Raw genomic sequence first — 19,231 nt, forward strand, 5'->3', positions numbered from 1 at the left:
TTCATGTTGACAGTTACATAAGGTCAGGGGAAGAAAAATAAAAACCCACAATTTTTCTGGCAGAGAGATGGTGGGGCCCTGCCCTGCAGTTGTGGAGAGGTAAATTAAGGAAGGATGGTGGGTGGCTTTGACGAGGGGCAGTCTCTCCTCTCCTCCTCCTCCTTCTTCTCCTCCTCCTCCCTTACCCACACATTGAATAGGCTTGCCCTTAAATGCAAGGAGCCTCACCTGGCTGATTTAACAATGCTCTGGGCTGGACTCTTGGTCTTGGTCTTCCTGGCTGTGCCTCTCCTGTGGTGGTTTCAGGGGGTGCTGAGATGGAGGAAGCAACCGTGGGAGCTCCCGGGGCCTTCCCCTTGGCCCTTAGTGGGGAATCTCCACCACTTGCTGCATGCCGACCTGCCAGTCCACTTCCTCCAGTTAGCCCAGCATTATGGACCCATCTACCGCCTCCAGTGTAGGAAGAAAGGTAGTTTTTGAGCGTGTTTGGGGTGTGTGTGCGGAACTGTGATTTGGGAGGTGCTAGCGGTAAATGGGGAGGCACTGTGGGAAATTCAGTTAAAACCTATGTATTCGTGGAGTTTTTAGCCTTCCAAAAAATAGTGGCATCATGTTCCTGAGGCTGTTTTGTTTCATTTTGTTTCGTTTTTGTTGCTGCTTGAGCTTCTGTGTTTGTTTTATAAACTTTCCTGCATTTCCCCCCCTCCCCCCACCCCGTTTTCTTCTTGGAATTTTAAAGTCTTTGCATTCCACCGTTTTAGAATAGGCTTTAAATTAGAAAACTGGACGATTTACAGTTATTTTCCCTTGTTAGAATCAGATTAGAGCTGGAAGGGACCTTGGAGGTCTTCTAGCCCAACCCACTGCTCAAGCAGAAAACTCTATACGATTTCAGACAAATAGTTGTCCAATCTTTTCTTAAAAGCCTCCAATGATGGAGCAGGCGTTCCTTAAAATAAGAATTTTCCAGAGTGTCTTTGTCTCCTTTTTTATTTATATTTATTTATTTATCAAATTTAGGTGCTGCCTGTCTCGCTAGCCAAAGCGAGTCTGGGGGCTTATAATGTAAGAAAAATAGAAATATAAAAAGAATTATAAATACTTTTGCTCTGGATGAAGAACTGGATGACTTGAAGCTGTCACCAGAATCATTTGTCAGCTTTAGAAGTTATCTTTAGTGCTTAGAAGATAGAAGTTAAAGATAAAAGTTACCTTTAGAAGAGAGGGAAACACGGGTGACAAATTTTAGGGATGTATGAAAGCAAGCTAGGGGGTAAATTGTGAGGAAGTAGATTTCACCTAAACATGGAGACAAACTTCCTAAAAATCTAAGAATGACTAACTAGTAGTATCTTTAGGTAAAGGTAAAGGTTCCCCTTGCAAGTCATTCCTGACTCTAGGGGGCGGTGCTCATCTCTGTTTCAAAGCCGAAGAGCCAGTGCTGTCCGAAGATGTCTCCGTGGTCATGTGGCTGGCATGACTAAACACCAAAGGCGCACGGAATGCTGTTAACTTCCCACCAAAGGTGGACCCTATTTTTCTACTTGCATTTTTTTACGTGCTTTCGAACTGCTAGGTTGGCAGAAGCTGGGACAAGCAACGGGAGCTCACCCTGTTACGTGGCACCAGGGATTCGAATTGCTGAACTGCCGACTTTTCGATCGACAAGCTCAGTGTCTTAGCCACTGAGCCACCGCGTCCCGACTAGTTTCTTTATTGGCGCTATTTAGTGAATGTGGAGTCGGTGTTCTGAGCTGACCTGTTTTACTGTACAACAGCTCTTATCTCAATGGGAACAGGAAGGCCTCTTTGATGCTGCGTTTTCAGTAACAAGCAGTACTTTTGATTAAAATTACTAGTTCTTTAAAGTAATGACGCAAATTCTCGTTGAGGGATGTGGATTCTGGTGAGAACCAGTTCTGTATATAGATTTGATCTTTAATAACTTGCAAATTCATTATCCTGCCTGCCTGCCTGCGTCCACTCTTTCTTTTTCTTTCTTGCTTCCTTCCTTCCTTCCTTCCTTCCTTCCTTCCTTCCTTCCTTCCTTCCTTCCTTCCTTCCTTCCTTCCTTCCTTCCCTCCCTCCCTCTCTCCCTCCCTCCCTCTCTTTCTTTCTCTCTCTCTTTTCTTTTCTTTCTTCCATTGTTAACTGGCTTCCCCGTTGACTTTGCTTGTCAGAAGGTTGCAAAAAGTGATCAAATGATCCCCGGACACTGCAGCTATCATATTTATTTATTTATTTATTTATTTATTAAATTTTTATACCGCCCTTCTCCCAAGGGACTCAGGGCGGTGTACAGCCAAAAGATAAAAAACATAAAAGATATACAATTAAAACAACAATTTTTTTTTGGTTTACATTTATACCCCGCCCTTCTCCGAAGACTCAGGGCGGCTTACAGTGTATAAGGCAATAGTCTCATTCTATTTGTATATTTTTACAAAGTCAACTTATTGCCCCCCCCAACAATCTGGGTCCTCATTTTACCTACCTAATTTAAAACCGAGCATATTAGAAAAATGGCCAACATTAAAAGATTTAAAATTTAAAATTACAAACCCTAAAATAATAAAAACCCGGTTAAAAATTAAAAATATTAAGCCAGTCCCGCTTGAATAAATAAATGCGTTTTCAGCTCACGGCGAAAGGTCCGAAGATCAGGCACTTGACGTAAACCAGGGGGAAGTTCGTTCCAGAGCGTAGGAGCTCCCACAGAGAAGGCCCTACTCCTGGGGGCCGCCAGCCGACACTGTTTGGCGGACGGCACCCTGAGAAGCCCCTCTCTGTGAGAGCGTACGGGTCGGTGGGAGGCATGAGGTAACAGCAGGCGGTCCCGTAAGTACCCAGGCCCTAAGCCATGGAGTGCTTTGAAGGTGGTAACCAAAAATCATAAATGCATGTGACTTGCCAAGCTTCTGAATTTTAAACATGTGACCATGGGGATGCTGCAATGGTCATCTGAAAAATAGTCATGTCACTATTTTTCAGTGCCGCTGTAACTTTTGTAGGATATGAGAAAATTCAAAAATAAAATAGTAATGAAGGCAATAGTCATAAACTTGTTATTCTATTGTATAATATAATATATGCTATACTGCTATAAAAGTTTAACGCTGTTAAGCATTTATTTGTTAAGCATTTATAACACATGTACCTATGTAAAACATGTGTATGAAATCAATTGTATCCTTCCTGCATTAAGATCTAAATCAAGTGTCTCCAACCTTGTCAACTTTAAGACTTGTGGACTTCAACTCCCAGAATTCCTCAGCCAGCTTTGCTTTGCTGGCTGAGGAATTCTGGGAGTTAAAGTCCACAAGTCTTAAAGTTGGCAAGGTTGGAGACCTTTGATCTAAATCCTTCATAAATCCTTTTTTTTTCTTAAATGCCACCCTGTTTCCCTAGGACATAACTAACAATCCACACACCTTTTGTGGGGTTAATAGGGGTCCAATTAGTGGGCAATTAGGAAAACAAAAGGAAGAAATCTGTCTGTTGTAGGGGGGTGTAGATTTAGATTAGGGTATATAACTGAGTTTTACAGTGTAGTTAGATTATGTGCTTTGTGGAAATTTCTTTCCATGCCTATGGTGCATATGCCTGGAAAAGGACATGCGGGCATTATCTTATTTGGGGTTTTTTTTGGCATAGGAGAGGGGACTGCTGAGGGTGCACAGAGACATTCCTTAAAACTGAGAAATGCTATGTAGATGTGTAATGGACAGGTACCGGGAGGTGCTGTGAAAAGAAAGTAATCTGAGAAAACAAAAAGAGAAATAATGTATTCCTTTGAGGCATCTTGGATTAGCTGAAATCCCAGAGGGCCTGTCCAAAGGAGGAGGGAAATGGGCCGTCGGGATAGGGAACTATAAAATGTAATGCTTTTGAAACTTTAGGTGTGGCTTCCTGGCTAAAACTCCTCTGTTAAGATCTGCTGGGATACACCCACCCTATTTTGCAAAGTAGCATTTATTTTATTTTTTTAATAAAGTCTATTTTCATCGACCCATGGTTGTTGGCTGAATTCATTTCCAACACTTTGAACAAATGGCTATAAGTAGAGGACTTCCTGTACTAATGGGAAAAGTCTGTTCTAAGACTGAGCTAATTGATGTTTGGGAGTTTTGAGGACTACCTTTGAAAATATATTGGGTTTTTTTTTTAATTGCTCATTTTTTTCTGTCTTTCCCTTGCTCAGTTGTGGTTGTACTGAACAGCTCCGAATTAATTCGGGAGGCTTTGATGCGAAAATGGTCTGACTTCGCTGGACGGCCTCATAACTTTCTGGGTAATGATTTTCTGGATTGTTGATAATTCTGGTAATGAACTGAGATCAAATTATGGCTTGAGAGCCATTTTGTTAGCTAACTCCAGTGAGAGGAAGGATCACAAATTGCACAGAAATAAGATTTGCTTGATTATGGAAAAAAACCTACACTTTGCAGAGTTTATCCAAGCCGTAAACCATGCTTACAAGCCACCATGGCTGGATTCACACCACATAGGTAGTCCTCGACTTACAACAGTAATTGAGGTCCAAATTATGATTGTAAGTCATGGCAGTCATTAAATGGGTCACTGTTTGCAGCAGTTTTTAAGTGAACTCTTCTTTTTCAATAGGTGTCTTTTGCTGGAAACTGGAAGTAAACACCAGAAGCTGGCAAATAATGTCAAAAATCGTGGTCATTAACTTTGGGACTGTTGCAAATAGCCATAAATGCCAATTTGATTTAGTGATTAAGCACCGGGCTAGAAAGCAGGGGATGATGAGTTCAAGTCATGCCTTAGTCATAAAAGACAACTGGATGACTTGGACCAGGCACTCTCTCTCAATGCAACAGGGTTGTTGTTGTGGGGAAAATAGAAGAAGGAAGGTGTATTGGATACGTTATCCCAGGGGTGTCAAACTGGTGGCCCATGGGCAAAATGGGTCACACCCAGGCCACGCCCACCCCAACTCCATGAAAGGAAAAAAGTGATACGTCACATGACGGCAACATAACGCCACGAGTTTGACACCTGTGCATTAGCCATGAGTAATATAATAAAGCGAAAAATAATAGAGGTAGGATATTCTTATGGTATCGTGCTCTGGAAACAGCATCTAGTGTGGCTAAAAAGGCCAATTCGAGAGGGACAATCCCTTCCACACTGAGGGCAGATACATTCTGTCCCCTGCCCAGCCCCCAGATTTCGCTGGTTCCGGGACTGCCATTTTGTCTCAGCTTGCCAAACAAATGTCTCTTTGAATTGGAGAAGGCCATGCTGCGTCTTTAGCCTCCAAGCTGAACGATCGGAGGTCAAGGTTTCCCAGTTGTTAATGTCCATTTCCAGGCCCTTTAGGTCCCTCTTGCAGATATCCTTGTATCGCAGCTGTGATCTCCCTCTGAGGTGCTTTCCCTGCATTAATTCTCCATACAGGAGATCTTTTGGAATCAGCCATTCTCATGACATGCCCAAGCCAGCGTAGACGTCGCTGTTTTAGTAGTATATATATACTAGACATTCCAGCACGTTCCAAGACTGCGCTGTTTGAATATTATATAGGATATAAATAAATAATAATAAATAAATGTTAGCCGGTTTCCAAATGCCCAAAATGTGATCACATGACTGGAGGATATGTATGTGTGTGTGTGTGTGGCTGTTGGGAATTCCAGAACTGAGTCGTAAATCGCTTTGGGGAGTCTGTTGTAACTGAACGGTCACCAAGAGATTGTTTGTAAAGTGAGGAGTACCTATACAGGTCAGGATCACCCAACTACCCAGCTCCAACCCTGGGGGAAGTTTGAAAGTTTGCCGAAAGGCTGACATAGACTAACAAAGTTGGGACATCTAATCTTGTAAAAAAGAAAAAGTTTTCCCCTGTCCAGTCATGTCTAACTTTACTGGATGATTCTCTTCTCCATATCTTAGCCGAGGGAGCCAGCGTTATCTGAAGACATTTCTGTGTATAGCATGGCTATATGCCAAAAGCACAAAGAGCACTGTTACCTTCCCACTGAAATGGTACCTACTTATCTACTCACATTTGCATGTTTTTGAACTGCTAGATTGGCAGGACCTGGAGCAAGTAATGAGAACTCACCCCGTCATGTTGTACATGAGTCTCAAACTGCCAGCCTGCAGGTCCACAAGCCCAGCATCTTAACTACTAGACCACCATACTCCCCCACCCCATCCAATCTTGGGGAGAACATACTGTTCTTACCTCCATCGCTCGAGGATGCCCAATCAATATCAGCAGAGTTTGAGAGCAGAATTTTTCCCAAGCTTTGGGAAGCTGTTACCTTCTGTAGCCAGAGCAAAGACTTTTTGCCATTTCTCTACATCCTTTCCCTTGAAGGCTACTTCTAACCTCTTCTTCCTACCTCTCTTCTCCAGCCCACTTGATTTCCAAGGGAGGCAAAGACCTCTCGCTGGGGAACTACACGCCGACGTGGCGCTTGCAACGCAAACTCGCCCACGTGGCCTTCCAGCGTTGCCTGCGAGGAGACATGGAGAAGATTGTGCAGGACCAGGCTCAACAACTCACCAAGGTGACCTTGAGAAGGAAAGAGGAACTTTCCTCTGAAAGCTGAGGCTGAAGATGCTGATGAAGAACCTACTTTTTAATTTTTTAAAAAATGGGGAAAGGGTGTAAAAACTCATTCATTCTCATTTTTTTTTGCATGTAATGTACCTATGGTGACCATACGTCCTTAATTATGCAGGCAGTCCTTGCTTAACAACCAATTGTTTTACAACGGGGTGTCAAACTCAAGGCCCATGGACCGGATCCGGCCCATGGGGTGCTTTAGATCTGGCCTGCGGGGCCACCATGGAAATAGTGAAGGACTGGCCTGTGATGCCTCTGCCAGCAAAAATGGAGCTCAGGAGGGCCCTGCACAGACTGGGCTTTGCGTACCAGCGGATGTGGAGTGTGAGGGTTGGGAGAGTGGATGGTTCCTCGCAAGTGGACAGTAAGCACACGCAGCTTCATTTGCACGAGCTGCATGCACAAACGCCTGCCACTCGCTTAAATGAAGTGCAGGCACTCACACTTGCCCGCTCTCGCCCACGTGACAATGCGCACCCTCGCTAGCCATTTCCGCAGCCCCTCAATGCCCACTAGTGTGTCGTGGCCCACAGGTTGTGGACTCCTGGTCTAAGGCATATTTCTCTCTTGTGATTCTTCAACAGGTTTTCCACAGTTACAATGGACAACCTGTGGATGTGGCACACGCCTTTTCTCTGCATGCTTGTGCAGTCATCTCCAACTTGATATTTGGGGCAGTGGTGAGTCTTCCGACCTGCTGTGTAATTGCTCCGTTTTCCCGTGGATTGTCTTCTCCAAGCTACCTCTGTCTTTTCCTCCATCGTAGGACATTTCCACCATCGAAGAAATGCATAACTGCATGATCGAGCTGGTTGAAAATTGGAGCTCTGCTTCCGTCCAGATTCTTGATTTTCTTCCCATCTTCAGGGTGAGACCTGGTTAGAGGGATTTTTTTGGGTGCCTTCAGGTCAGACTTGCAGATCTAAAACTGACATGCAACATCTTAGATCTGAGCCAGAGGCATTTCCTGGGAAAGAGTAAAAAAAAGTCAAAGTGGCACCCTAAGCACATGAAGGAAAGCCTGCCACTTTTACATCCACATATAAAAAGAGGAAGGGTTGTAATAACAGTAAACAGTAACAGAGTTGGGAGGGATCTTGGAGGCCATCTAGTCCAACCCCCTGCCCATGCAGGAGACCTGTACTAGGGATTCAAACCGCCAAACTGTCGACCTTTCTGATCGACAAGCTCAGTGTGTTAGCCACTGAGCCCCCTAGTCAGGTCAGGCTAATCATGAAGTCACAACTACTATGTACCTTATTGACCTTACCATGGATGAAGTGACTGACAGACAGATAGGAAGGTCACAGGTGGGTTGTGTTTTTTTTCATATTTGCAAGTAATAATCTTGGTGTTGTGTCCTCCTCACCTCCGTCCGAACGATGGCTTAATTAGCTGGCTCTTATCAGCTCTGGCAGCAAAAGAATCAGTGTCTGCCAAGAACCCTCAATAGCTGCCAGGACGCTGATAAGTCACAACCTTCAGCTCTAGTCAATCCATGGATTTGCCTGATACAAAGAGACACACCAGCTCTTGCTGCCTTTTATATCCTGTGGGGTATGGCTCCATGACTCAGAACTTCCTAGGCCTGCCCCTCCCCTGTTTCTGTCGTTCCCTTCTCTCCTGCCTACGAAACCTGGGATTGAGCCAAACCTGATTGCTGTCAGCTGGGTCTGCAGGCATGGCGGGGGGGGGGGGGGAAGAGTCAAGAGAAGGAGGCCTTGTTATCTCTTTCACTTGGCCTGCTTCTGGCTCCTGGAGCTGATCCAGGGAGGCCGGTGCTTCCGAGGTAAGTCCTGACAGCCCTTTTCCCTCACTGTCCAAATCACTTTCTGGCAGCAGGCCCGGCTCCAGGGCACTTTCGGGCATGGGGCCAGGTTCGGGGGCGGGAGCCACAACACTTGGTCTAATTGAGCTTAGTACAGTCTTTTTCAACCTTAGCCGCTTTAAGATGGCTGGGGAAATCTGAGAGTTGAAGTCCAAACAACTTAAAGTGAACAAGTTTGAAAAAGAGATGATTGATGCATTAGGCTAGTCTTGGACAGATTCACATTCAACTCTACATGTTCGGCACAGTCAACAAATGGTAGAATGCTGATGTTGTACAAGGTTTTGCCTCCTTAATTTTCTGATATGTTATCAGGACAGATATCCACTCTTTCTGTTTTGTCTGTCTCTCTCTAAATGAATGCATGCATACACAGACGAATAGGGGTTTTCTTCAAGATAAACGTTCTACTTTTTGATATCATAGACTTCCATTATCTCTAGCAAACATGGGATGGCAGAAAGTTAAATGTTTCATAAGCTTCCATCACATATGAAAGAAACTAGACTGGGAAGGATATCTTATCAGATTGTACTTCTGATGCTAATATATCATGTGGCTTGCTACAAGTTCATGATAGTTCATGAACATTCCAACTGCGGCAGGACAATGAGTGACAGCTGAATGTTGGAAAATAGCCCACTTCTCTGCACACAGAACATTTGGGGAAGAAGGGCCTTCTTCTTCTTCCTCTTCTTCCTCCTCCTCCTCCTCCTCCTCCTCCTCCTCCTCCTCCTCCTCCTCGTCCTCCTCCTCCTCTTCTCATTCTTCTTCTTTCTCTTCTCATTCTTTTTCTTCTTCCTCTTCCTTTCCCCTTCTTCTCCTCTTCCTCCTCTCTTCTCCCCTCCCCTCCCCATCTCCTCTCCCCTCCCTTGCCCTGCCCTGCCCTCCCTACTCCTCCCCTCCATTCCTCTCTGCTCTGCTCCCCTCCCCTCCTCTTCCTCTTTTACTACTTTAGCTGTTGACGGATATACAATATTCCTAAAATGTGAAAGGGGAATGTGGGAGTCCTGAGTGTTTGTCCTAAAACCAACTTCATTCAGATCCTCTGCTGCACCCTAGGTGGTCCCCAACCCAACTTTGCGGCATCTGCTTTCCTGTGTCAAAAACCGGGATGCCTTGATCCAAACCCAGATGAAGAAACACCAGGTGAGAATGTGGAAAATGGCTACTACATTAAGGCTATACAGGTAATCCTCGACTTACCACCATTTGTTTAGCAACTGTTCAAAGTTGCGATGGCATTTTAAAAAGTGACTTACCATGTGTCCTCATACTTATGACCATGACACGATCTTGATTCAGGTGCTTGGCAACTGCCACACATTTACGACGCTTGCAGCATCCTGCAGTCACGTGATCACTGTTAGTGACCTTCCCAGATGGAAAGCAAAATAAATGGGGAAGCCGGCAGGAAGTCACAAGTTGCAGTCACATAATGTTTCATTTAACAACAGTGGCGATTCATTTAACAATTGTGGCAGAAAAAAGTTGTAAAATTGTGTGCGGTCACTGAATGACCCCACGGTGTAATGACAAATTTTCTGGTCTCTTTTGGGTTGTAAGTTGAGGACTACCTGTATAAGGTGATGGAGACTCACAGACAAGAGGATGACACAAGAAGAAGAATCTATTAATTTAAGAGCAGGAATGATGAGATCTTCCAGTTCTACCACCATGCAAAAAATGGGCCAGTGCTTATCACAAAGATGGGGAAATATATCTTGTCAAAGGTTACTGGAGCGAAACTCCTATCAATGGGGCCAGAGACAAACAATTATTGGGACTGGACCCTGAGCAACTGATTGTTCACTGATGGGATGAATAGATGGATGAAATGAGCTTGACTTGATTAATTGGTTGATTGATTGATTGCACACCCTTTTTCTTAGGAGTCACGTAGCCCTTCAGAGATCCAGGACATGCTGAATGACATGCTGCAGCTTCTGCGTGACTATGGCACTGAAAAATGGGGGGAGACTGGCCTCTTGTTGGATCACGTCCACATGGCCATTGTTGACCTGCTTATTGGAGGCACGGAGACCACAGCGACCCTGCTCACTTGGGCTATTGCCTTCCTAGTGCATCGTCCTGAGGTAGGACAAATGGTTTGCAGGTGGGTTGTGGGAAGCATGGTCTTCTAAATCAAAGTAGGTTCCCTCTTTTGGGTGGGGCAAGGTTTATCTTTCAGTCAAAGATCTCCTCCTGCTTCTAATCTCTCTTGATTTCTCCATGCAGAGGTCCTGGAACAAGGTTGTAGGCCTTGACCGGGGAAGCTGTGGCCTTCCAGTTGTTGGGCTACATCTCTCTGCATTGTTCCTCACCGTTTGATGGTGGGGCTAATGGGAGTTGGAGTCCTAGAAAAAAAAGGGGGGGGGCAATAGCTTGCCTGTACCTGAAAGTCAAACTTCGTTCATTGAAGAGGTAGTTCTCATTTAGACCATAATTGAGATCAGCAAAACTTCCACTAAGCAAATGAGATCATTCAGTGAGACATCATGTGGCCACACTGCTTAGCACTGGTAGTCTTTGACAGTCTTGGCTGTGATCGTTAATCAAATCTCACTTGGTTGTTAGGCGAATCTTGCAAGTCTGAAAGTACAAATCTCCCACCATCTCCTTTACAGCCTGAGAAGTTCAAGATGAACCCTTCTGAGCCACTATCATGCCCATTATGCAGACTATGCTCTCTTCTATCTGACCATTCCCTAGGTCAGGGGTGTCAAACTCAAGGCCAGGGGGCTGGATCTGGCCCACGGGGTACTTAGATCTGGCCCAGGGGGCCATCCTGGAAACAGCGAAGGACTGGCCCACGGTGCCTCTGCCAGTGAAAACAGAGTGAAAATGGAGGACTGCATGCGGCCCTCCCAAGCTCCATTTTCACTGATAAAGGGTTGCAGGAGGCCATCGCAGCCAAAAACGGAGCTTGTGAGGACCTTGGGTGGCACTTGCAAGCTCCGTTTTTGCTGGCAGAGGGTTGCAGGAGACTGTCACAGTCAAAAATGGAGCTCAGGAGCCCATTTTCGCTGGCAGAGCACTCGGGCCTCCACAGGCACCCTTGACATGAATGACGTCGAGCTGGCCATACCCACCCTGGCCCCCCAAGGTCAAACACAACCCTGGCCCACAATGAAATCGAGTTTGACACCCCTGCCCTAGGCAGTATTTCTTTGTCCTGTCTCTCGAGGTCTTTCTCACGTACCATTACAGATAGTCCTTGACTTACAACCATTCATTCGAGGTTACTGTTCAATGGCACTGAAAAAAGAGGTGATTTATGGCTGTTTTTCACCCTTAGGACTGTTGAAGCATTCCCATGATCAAAGTTCAGATGCTTGGCAACTGGGATGTATTTATGACAGTTGCTGTGTCCCAAGGACACGTGATCCCCTTTTGCGACCTTCTGACAAGCAAAGTCAAGGGGGAAGCCAGATTCACTTACAAACTATGTTATAACTTAACAACTGCAGTGATTCACTTAACAACTATGGCAAGAAAGATGTCGTGTCCCACTCCTCCGCTGACGGCCGGGTCAGGGAAATCCGAATCAGGCGTGCCTCTGCAGCTCTGCCAAAGTCCTAGCAAAGTCCTCAAGGCAGGCAGGAGACCAGAAAGTGACTTCAGCAAGATATGTTTAGACTTTGCCTGACTCAGAGAATGCCAGAAAGCAGATCCTTTATATAGGCCATGGGGTGTGGCTCCATGACTCAGCACTTATCCAGGCCTGCCCCTCCCTTCCTTCTGTTGCCTCCGCCTATCAAGTCTTCTGACGCGAGGGTCACTCCAGTCGGCAGCTGTTAGTAATAGACCTTCCTCAGGCTCACATGCTGTGGAGGAGGGGGAGGAGTCTAGTTGCTCCGTTTGCCTGGGCATGGAGCCAGAGCTGGGGGCTGGAGGTATTTCTTCCTCTTCAGCCTGTCTGGGCACGGAGCCAGGGCTGGGGCCAGGAGGCATACTAGGACATTCTTCAGCGTTCGGAAGCAGATAAGAAGACCCCGGCTGCGGTGAGAGCGGGCAAGACACAACAAAAGATCATAAAATGGGGCAAAATTCACCTATCAACAGTCTCACTTGAGAACAGACATTTTGGGCTCAATTGTGGGGGGGGTGTCATAGGTTGGGGACTACCTATATATCACTCTTCATAAACAGAGGGCTTCCTGCAAAAGTCAACTTCTCCAAAGCTTTATTACAACTTCTTGCTTAGCAAAATAAATTTTGAGCTCAATTGTGGTCGTATGTCAAGAATAACCTGTCAGCAGTCTCAGCCTGCTTCTGTGTTGCCTTTGGTGCAACTGCTGCTGGGGGAGGGGGAGGATTTCAATTCCTGCTCCACAAAGGCCCATCTCACTGGTGGGTTTCAAAAATGTTTGCTACCGGTTTGGTGGGCGTGACTAGGTGGGGGGCATGTGACTGAGTGGGTGTGGCCAACTTGATGTCACTCATGCCCATGCCTACTCAGTCACATGACCCCCCCCAACCTAGCCACGCCCACAGGAAAAGGTAGGAAAATTTTTGGAATTTCCATATATTTACCTTCGCCCTCCCTTCGTCAGTCACTCCCATTTCCCCTCCTTTAGTGGCCCTGGCCATAGCCCTGCTTTCTCCCCCACCACCGCCTCTTTGTTTGGGCTGCTTACCTTCTGCGGCGGCTGGTCCAGAGTCCAGAAGGCAACCTGACTGGAGTTTTTGGCAGCCCCTAGCCAGCTGCAGCTGCTGGAAAGCAGCTGGCAAAGAAACCTCCCAGGCCACCAAAAAGTACCAGAGGTCATGGAAAAAGCTGCTGCCATAGCCGTCATGTTCTTCGCACATGCGCATTCCACTGGACTTGAAAGGCACGTGTGCAAAGAACATGGTGGTGATGAACATGGCGGGCGGGGTGAGCGAGCGGCAACTGAGGGACTGGTTCGGGGCTTGGCCAGCTGGTCGTCACTACCGGTTCAGCGATCTTGGCCAAATTTCCGCCAACAGTTCACACGAACCGGTGCGAACCGGCTGAATACCACCTCTGGCCCATCTTTTCTCAGTGGGTCTTTGTTATCTTCTTCTTCCCACAGCTGATAAGTTGTGCCCAGACTGCCCTATTTTGAGACAGCTGTGGTCTCAGGAAGGCCTTGTGGTTGCTTCAGAAAGAAGGCCTCACATAACCAGCGGCTGCCTTGGGAAAGGTCAGGTCAGATGTCCCTTGTCAGCAGTGGGAAGAAGAAGACCGCAATAGCAAATTCACTCAGCACCCACTGCTGGTGTAAATGTGGGTGAGCTGCCAAGCACATGAACTTTGATCATATGATGGGGGTGGGGGGTGGGGTGTTTCAAAGATTGTAACTTCAACACTGTCATAAATTATGAACAAATGGTCATTTAATGACGGTGGCCTTCTTTCTTCCCACCACGTTTTTGTCTTCTTTCTCTGCCACTCCAGATTCAGGAGCAGATCCACCAAGAGTTAACCACTGTCATCGGATTCCACCGTGATCCGACCTACAGCGATCAGGAGCAGCTGCCTTACCTCCGAGCTACCATCTTGGAGACTTTGCGCCTGCGTCCATCAGCACCCCTGGCTCTGCCTCACATGACCATCCGTAACACCAGGTAACAGGTTTCAAGAGACGTTTCCCCACCCCCCCAAATCTATCCTTTGAGGAAGGAGATCCAGCTCCTCCCCCTCCTCCTGCTTTCTACCTAGGTCTCTGCCTTCTGAACATCCATGATCCTTCTTGGCACCAAACAGTCAAAGGCATCAAGCTTGTGGCACCAAGTAGTTCTTTTTTTTTTTAAACTTAAAAACCTTGAGTGCCTTTAGCCAGAATGAGGGGAAAGCGAGAAAGTATGAACGAAACAGGTCCGAGCACAGCTCAGAGGCTTCCCAAAAAACTATTGTATCTAGGTCAGGGGTGTCAAATTCGATTTCATTGAGGGCTGCATCAGGGTTGTGTTTGACCTCTGGGAGCTAGGATGCGCACGCGGCCCTCCCAATTTCCGTTTTTTCTGGCAGAGGGTTGCAGGAGGCCATCCCAGCCGAAAACAGAGATTGTTTTTGCTGGCAGAGGCACCTGTACCTAGATCAGGGGTATCAAACCCAAGGCCCGTGGGCCGCATCCGACCAGTGGGATGCTTAGATCTGGCCCACTGGCGGGACCAGAACTCACCATCTCCTGGTGATTAGCCCAAAACCAGCCAGTCAACTTTCACGCCTAAGGGAGGACTAGAACTCATAATCTCCTGGTAATTGGCACAAAGTCACCCAGCCAGTTTTGATACCTAAGGTGGGACTAGAACTCAGCAGCCTCTGGGTTTCTACCTTGATGAGTTAACTGCTAGACCAAACTGGGTCTGTGACAGTGGTGGTATTCAGCTGGTTCCATCCGGTTAGGCGAACCTGTAGCGGCAGCTGCGGGAGGCTCCGCCCACCCGCCCGGACAGCATCACGTCCCATTTTTGATACACTGCACATGCGCGGAAGTCCCCGCGCATGTGCAGAGGTGGCATGTGCGAGCGAAGCGACCTCACGCGCGCGCACTCTCACTTTTGTGAACCGGTAGCAAAGGTAAGTAAATACCACCCCTGGTCTGTGATGTTCCCGGATGCCCATGAGACCCACAGTCTCAGGGCAAGCAAGGGGAACAAATCACATTGCTGAAGCCTTGTTGATATAATTGTTGTCTTCTTTTTCCTCTCCCTCTCATCCCCTTGCCCAAGTCTATCTGGGTTCTCCATCCCTAAGGGCACGACGGTCATTCCCAACCTCTATGGGGCCCATCACGATGAGACCAAGTGGCACCGTCCTCTGGAGTTTAGGCCAGGTATTCTTATTTGCAAGTGTGTGTGTGTGTGTGAGAGAGAGATTGATTCAAAGCCACAATGAAGTTTTCTTGGCTTTGGCTTAGTGCAGTATTTCTCAACCTTGGCAATTTTAAAACAGAGGGACTTTCCCAGAATTCCCCAGCCAGCATGTTGAAGACTGCCTGTCTTAAAGTTGCCAAGGTTGATGTCGTGTCCCACTCCTCCGCTGACGGCCGGGTCAGGGAAATCCGAATCAGGCTTGCCTCTGCAGCTCTGCCCAAAGTCCTAGCAAAGTCCTCAGAGCAGGCAGGAGACCAGTAAGTGACTTCAGCAAGATAAGTTCGACTTTTGCCTGACTCAGAGACTGCCAGAAAGCAGATCCTTTATATAGGCCATGGGGTGTGGCTCCATGACTCAGCACTCATTAAGGCCTGCCCCTCCCTTCCTTCTGTTGCCTCCACCTATCCAGCCTTTTGATGCGAGGGTCACACCAATCAGCAGCTGTTGGGAATAAACCCTCCTCAGGCTCACATGCTGTGGAGGAGGGGGAGGGGTCTAGCTGCTCCGTTTGCCTGGGCATGGAGTCAGGGCTGGGGCCGGGAGGCATACATTCCTCAGTGTTCGGGAGCAGGTAAGAAGGCCCCGGCTGCTCTGAGGGCGGGCAAGACACAACACTTGAGAAACACCGGCTTTGTATGTTGTGTCAGCGCAGCTTATTGTGCCCTAATCAGTAAAGTATGTTTCAGAAGATCATAGCTTAGGGCAACTATAGAGAAAGAGAGGTAACTTGGGGAAGGAAGTGTGAATTTTATAACTATAAATGGTGAGAGGCAGATTAAAGAAAGAAAAGTTGGGGTTGACCCATCATACTAAGCCTTATATGTATGTGATTTGTTTTGACCTAGCGAGATAAAAAAAAACGGGGCGGCACTATTGGCTCAGTGGGTAAGACTTTGGGCTTGTTGAGCTGGCAGCCCGTGTTCGAGACCCAAGTGCCATAAGACAGGATGAGTTCCTGTCCTCGCTCCAGCTCCTGTCAAACCTAGCAGTTTGAAAGCATGCAAATGCAAGTACCACTTCCATGAGAAGGTAACAGTGATCTGTGACATCATGTTGGCCACATGAAGACGGAAATGTCTTCAGACAGTACTGGCTCAATGGCCTTGAAACAGAGATGAGCGCCGTTCCCTATAGACAGCAATGATTAGCAGAGTAAAATCCACAGGGACTCCTTTACCTTTACCTAACGAGGCTACATGAATAAAATCCACAGTTGCTTGAAGCTAGGATTTTATATTAATCTATTGATTTCAGCTAAGCATTTGTGTGTGGGGTGTGTGTGTGTGTGAATGGAAAGCATGGTTTATTTCTGGCTGGCTGGCTTTGCTGGCTTGCTTATTTATTTATTTATTTATCTATCTATCTATCTATCTATCTATCTATCTATCTATCTATCTATCTATCTATCTATCTATCTATCTATCTATCTATCTATCTATCTATCTATCTATCTATCTATCCCTACCCAAGCCTCTAACCCAGTGTTTCCCAACCATGAAAACTTTTGTAAGATATGGGGAAGGATTTATTTCCTTCCTGTTATTTATTTATTTTATTTTAGCCTGCCTATATAATTTTCATACATAACTCAAGCTGGTGAACACATTCAGTATTCCTTCCTCCTCTTATTTCCCACGTGACATCTCTGTAATGTGGGTTGGGCTTAGAGACAGAGTGACAGACTTAAAGTCGCCCGGTCGGTTCTGGTTTCCAGTCTGGGGCCTTCACTACTAGACCAAATTGGCTGTCCTTGTTAATCTGACCGGTCTCTTTCTTCTGTCCAGAGAGATTCCTGGAGGGTGAAGCCTCTGTTGAGGCCCGACGGAATCTGGTGCCATTCAGCTGTGGGGCGCGGGTATGCCTGGGGGAAGCCTTAGCCCGCATGGAATCATTCCTCTTCCTTGCTTACATCTTGAGAGACTTCCAACTCTTGCCTGCGTCAGCCGGATGCCTTCCTGACCTCAGGGGATCATTTCGATTCCTTATTCATTGCAAGCCCTTCCTGGTGCGGCTGGTACCCCGGCCGAGGACCCCAAAGCTCGAAAAATGAAGCCTCTCCTGCCCTTCCTGCTGGGCGAGAAATGGAAATCATCCACCTGCTTTTTTGTTTATATGATGTTGTTAATGCTCACTGTCATATTATGGAGGCTTGTTTTCCACACGATTATAATGAGTTTGCCAGTAACTAAAGTTCAAATCTATGTGCAATCCTTGTCCTTGGCAGGTTTGAACCAGTTCTTATCAGACTCTACATACTTCATGGAGAGCTTGTTTTGTTATTTCCAAGAGCTAGAAACTTTCATCATAGGAACTCCTAGTTCCTGAAAATACTCAAAGAGGCACCCCTCTGCTACTGCCATCAAGATCCTTACTCCTCCTCCCTTAGTTCTCTTGGCAGTTCTCAACTTTGTAACCAATGTAACCAGTCATGCATGGATTTTAGGATAGGTTTAAACTACAGGAGGTCTTCATTTAGCAATGTCCTGATAGGAATATGGTGGCTTAAGTGGTTAGGATGCTAGGATGGAGGTTGGCAAGTCCATGTTCGAGACCCAAGTGGAGCTCCCATCATTCACTCCAGCTCCTGCTGGGGACATGAAAGGAGCCCTCAAATGAGCATCCCCAGGCAACGGCGATGTCACTGGCTATGCCTTTCAGCCTGGAAGCACCCTGGTGCTTCTGACATGAGGGGGGGGGAAAAAAAAAGAGAGAGAGAGAGAGAGAGAAAGCAATGTCCTAATAGCCTCATTTAATAATCATTTGCAGTTATCATGGTAATGAAAGAATGATCCATATGGCTTCCATCCTGATATAATTCTGGAAGCTATTAAAGACCTGGTTATTGTCTCAAGCTTTGCAACAGTGTGCTGTTGAGCTTCTATTGGGTTATTGTTGTTGCTTGATATGTTTGATTTTAGACTGCTGCTACTTTTCAGGTCATCTACTGTAGAGTCATTTGAGAATTAGATATACTGTAAATAAAATAAATTAAAATCAATCCAAAGAGGAACAGGAGATGTTTCTGAATGCACATTTGATGCCCATTTAACGCTCACTGCTAATTCTGGTACAAAGTCCTGGTGAAGGACAACAGAGTTGGAAGCACCTTGGAGGTCTTCTACTCCAACCCTCTGTGCAAGCAGGAGATGCTATACCAGATATTCAAATCTCTGTAGGTCCACCTAGCAGACTAGTGGAGATCTGCAGTTCTGAAATGCATGCTCTCTGAAAATTTGGATCCTGAATCAACTTCTGCTTCGTTCCTGTTGCAACTGGAGGATGGTTTTCCACCAGCTGATGACGGTCAGAAAGGGAAGGGCAGAAAATCCAGAGGTTTAACCAACTGTTTTGCTTAATACGGTCTCTAGATGGTAAACCATCTAGCCAGCCCCACCTAAACAGATACAATACCCAGAAGAGGGATCAGCACTGGGGACAGACTATCTTATGGCAAGATAGTTTCTGCTCAAGGAACAGGGATGGAGGTGGGGTGGGGGGGGCGGGGAGAGTATTTTTAACTCAGAATTGGGGAAGGGCCCACAGAAAAGAAGGATTAACAATGAGATCAACACAATTGAAGCGACGCAAAGTTGCCATGGGCTGATAATAATACTGAGAAACGCCCAGAATCTTAGCTACATTGGACTCAAGAGTCTTTTGCTATTGATAATTTGATAAGACTCCAAAACAATCAGTTCTGGGATGCCTTGCTAGGTGACATCAGATCTACCCTTTCTGGAGTAGGTACCACCAATTCCTATTCAGGTTAGGGACAATTCCATTTCACCAGGGGTGGGCTTTTAAAAATTTTAGCAAGGGGTTCTCTGCCTGGTTGCTGGGTGGGCGTGGCCATGGTGGGCATGCCCTAGTTGGCCTTCTGCATTTTTGCCCTCCCCAGGCTCTGGAGGCTTTCCTTGAGCCTCCAGGAGGGCAAAAATGGCCTCCTCAGGCTGTGGAGG

General features: G+C 46.5%; 1 protein-coding gene across 1 annotated transcript; it reads left to right on the top strand.

The window, feature by feature from the left end:
- The first annotated feature begins 1,251 nt into the window (after positions 1 to 1,251).
- Positions 1,252 to 18,552, top strand: LOC131190360 (steroid 21-hydroxylase). The gene is made up of 10 exons (XM_058167682.1): positions 1,252 to 1,273; positions 4,202 to 4,291; positions 6,388 to 6,542; positions 7,186 to 7,281; positions 7,368 to 7,469; positions 9,492 to 9,578; positions 10,322 to 10,525; positions 13,852 to 14,021; positions 15,129 to 15,232; positions 17,057 to 18,552. The coding sequence occupies exons 1-10, from the start codon at positions 1,252 to 1,254 to the stop codon at positions 17,320 to 17,322; spliced, it is 1,296 nt and encodes a 431-aa protein (XP_058023665.1). The 3' UTR covers positions 17,323 to 18,552.
- Positions 18,553 to 19,231: the final 679 nt, after the last annotated feature.

Source organism: Ahaetulla prasina, chromosome 2, assembly GCF_028640845.1.
Source record: "Ahaetulla prasina isolate Xishuangbanna chromosome 2, ASM2864084v1, whole genome shotgun sequence".
Taxonomy (NCBI): Eukaryota; Metazoa; Chordata; class Lepidosauria; order Squamata; family Colubridae; genus Ahaetulla; species Ahaetulla prasina.